This window comes from Copadichromis virginalis, linkage group LG8, assembly GCF_057382275.1.
Source record: "Copadichromis virginalis isolate Kocher_CV1m ecotype Utaka linkage group LG8, C_Virginalis_male_GT1.1, whole genome shotgun sequence".
Classification (NCBI taxonomy): Eukaryota; Metazoa; Chordata; class Actinopteri; order Cichliformes; family Cichlidae; genus Copadichromis; species Copadichromis virginalis.
Window position 1 is genome coordinate 12,406,437 of NC_140625.1, and position 2,535 is coordinate 12,408,971.

At 45.2% G+C, this 2,535-nt stretch overlaps 1 protein-coding gene across 2 annotated transcripts; it reads right to left on the reverse strand.

The window, feature by feature from the left end:
• Nucleotides 1-322: 322 nt before the first annotated feature.
• On the reverse strand, nucleotides 323-1,993 carry LOC146702817 (protein VCF1). 2 transcript variants are annotated; one of them, XM_085465833.1, is made up of 3 exons: nucleotides 1,928-1,993; nucleotides 1,442-1,547; nucleotides 323-1,216 (listed from the first exon to the last, which is right to left on the reverse strand). In XM_085465833.1, exons 1-3 carry the CDS (start codon nucleotides 1,942-1,944, stop codon nucleotides 959-961), a joined length of 381 nt encoding a protein of 126 aa, XP_085321959.1. In that variant the 5' UTR covers nucleotides 1,945-1,993; the 3' UTR covers nucleotides 323-958. The 2 variants fall into 2 exon arrangements, with proteins under 2 accessions (XP_085321959.1, XP_085321958.1); XM_085465832.1 differs by lacking the exon at nucleotides 1,928-1,993 and having other exon boundaries at nucleotides 1,442-1,921.
• Between the last annotated feature and the right edge of the window lie 542 nt (nucleotides 1,994-2,535).

Sequence of the window (2,535 nt, forward strand, 5' to 3'; positions counted from 1 at the left end):
TTAGCCAGGGTTTAATCTAAGGTTGGATTTCAGCCAAAAAGTCTATGAGGATCTCTGTTCCATCCTCTTAAACCCACTGACCAACCACACCTAGACATTTTAGATTCATTTAGCCAGTGACTGCAAAAAGTAGAATGCTCTAACTTTATAGCTTTGGTTAGAGAAAACAAAGCCTAAAATATTCTTTAATGGATTGTATTGATCGTGCTCCTTAGGAGTGAATCCATTGGCCTTCTCCATATGGGATCACAATAACTCCCACTTCTGTGATGGAAACAAGCGACCGACTGTCCCAGTCAAGAGTAAACAGAAAGACTTCCAGAGTAAAGTGCTTAGCTTTATTTAGTTCTGCAAGCACTTTGGATCATCATCATCATCACACTTTTCTTGTGATTAGCACCAATGAAAATGTCCACGCATCGACGCACGCATGTAAAGAGAAGGAGACCTCTTCATAAAGTGCACGGGGTGCATGCATACACACACACATACACACAAATCCACACGTACACATCGATACTGCACAGAAAACCACAGTGGCTGGGCCATGGAAAGGCGGATGTGCTTATGATCTTGACAAATGGTACATGTCGAGGTGGGGATGAGCCCAGGATCCATAAACCTCCCCAGTGGGGTTGCAGCTGTATGCTGTTTTCATAATATGTCGTGTGCGATGGTACGACAACTGAAAGTTATCATGCCACATACATTTCAATCAATAAAAAAGTTGTTATTAATAATAATAATGATAAGAACTTTGTAATACCATAATATTTTCAGAGACAGTGAAAATCTCATACTGTTGCAACCCTATTCCCTACACATCATCGCCTTACACCTGACCCCATGGTGTTATTGAGGCTTTCTGGGAGGCACCATCATGCCAGCAGTGTTGACACTGATGGGTGAGGGACAAAATGGTCAGGAGGCAAGGTTGGGCGAGGGCCGGAGGTCACGGTCATGTCGACCCTGGTCGTCCTCTGGTCTGCAGACTGCTGAAGTGCGCCTCCCTCAGGACTCTGTTGATGTAGTCATATGAGACACTTCTTCCGTCACCATGGAAACCGTGCTGCAAGGAGCTGGCAGAGACTTCGGGCTTTGGGCTGACGGGGTCCTGGGTCCTGCAGCTGTTTTGGCTGTGTATGCATGGTCTGGTGGTGGCCACTATTGCTCTCTCTGGACTGCTGATCCCATTGCTGCTGTCACTGCTGGAAGACTGCAAACACAGAACAGAGTTGGAGTCTGAACAGCAGCTTCACAGATGGATGCACAGCCTGTGAATAAAGACGGTCTAAGCTCTTTCTGACAGCGGCGCACTGTATGTGATCCCAAGACACGTGCTCTATCTGCAAAAATGCAGCAAGATTTACATTATAAGGTAAAAGACGTCAACTTTTATAGACAATCAGGAGCAAATCCACAATCTATGTATGTGTCTCACCTCTGAGTCCAAATCTGATACAAGCAACGAGGGACCCCCTCCTGACCTCTTGGCCTGAGGCCTCAGCTGTTGGTCTTCCTCGCTGTCGCAGCTATGGTGCCTTTTCCTGTACAAAACAGCGATGCAAGGAACAGAGAGATTGTGTGACAGAAATGATGCAGGGAGGGGGAGACAGATTGGGCGGAGGAAGCCAAGAGTATCAGAAAGAGAGTACATGACGAGGAACCAAAAATAGCAACACAGGCTGAAGCAGTTATATGAACAGGCATGTGGCACTGGTACTATGAGACCATACAGACTTACACAGCTTTACTGGGGTCTGTATGAAGCTATATTATATGACTAGAACTTGGATGCCTGAAAAATGTGACTTAGTCATAACATTGAATTACAATGACATAATAACTCAGTGTATTTTTCCATATGGTGATGATCCTATAATAAATAATTGTGAAATATTGTGAAAATGTATGTTCTCGTCTTTACCTGCTGTCAGTCAGCATTTCTCCAGTCTTATCGGATGCTTATTTTTGGCAAACAGAAAGGTTGACACTCCTTGTCAGCCGGGTTAAGATGTCTTATTTAAATGCTTTGGCAATGCTGCTCTCTCTCATCTCACTGGGAAGTCCAGGGTGTGTAAAACGAGCTATCTTCAGCCGGCTGAAGAAGCACCGGTAGCCACAGGAAAGCAAAAAATCTCCGCTCTGCCAGCGTCTCGGCGGGGCCACAAATTTAGCCGAACGAATAAAAGCTAACAAGCAAGTTGCTAGGTATTCTCGTTTACGCTGTGAAATCTCGAGGAGCCCCGGTCATGACAGCAAAGAAGCAAGCTAGCCCGCTAGCTGCTACCTGCTACCGTTTGAGTAGCCACTTATCTAGCTAACTTTAGCTGCACTAACCGAAAGTTCTTCCGCTTTCGTATGACGTCTACTTGCCAATAAGCGTGTTGAATTGTTCTCTTTAGTTTGCAACAGTCCGCTACGAGAAACCAGACCGGCAAGTTTACGATAAATCTGATTTTAATGTCTGCACTACAATACGTGATACTCCGAAGTCTTTTGGAAGACAATCGCGACTGCGAGCTTTCTTTTTTC

Excerpts from the sequence above, each read along its gene's own strand:
- LOC146702817 (XM_085465832.1), bottom strand. The coding sequence starts at position 1,657 with ATGTACTCTCTTTCTGATACTCTTGGCTTCCTCCGCCCAATCTGTCTC. Across the intron at positions 1,217-1,441 it reads TATCAGATTTGGACTCAGAG|TCTTCCAGCAGTGACAGCAG; the intron begins GTGAGACACATA and ends CTGTGTTTGCAG.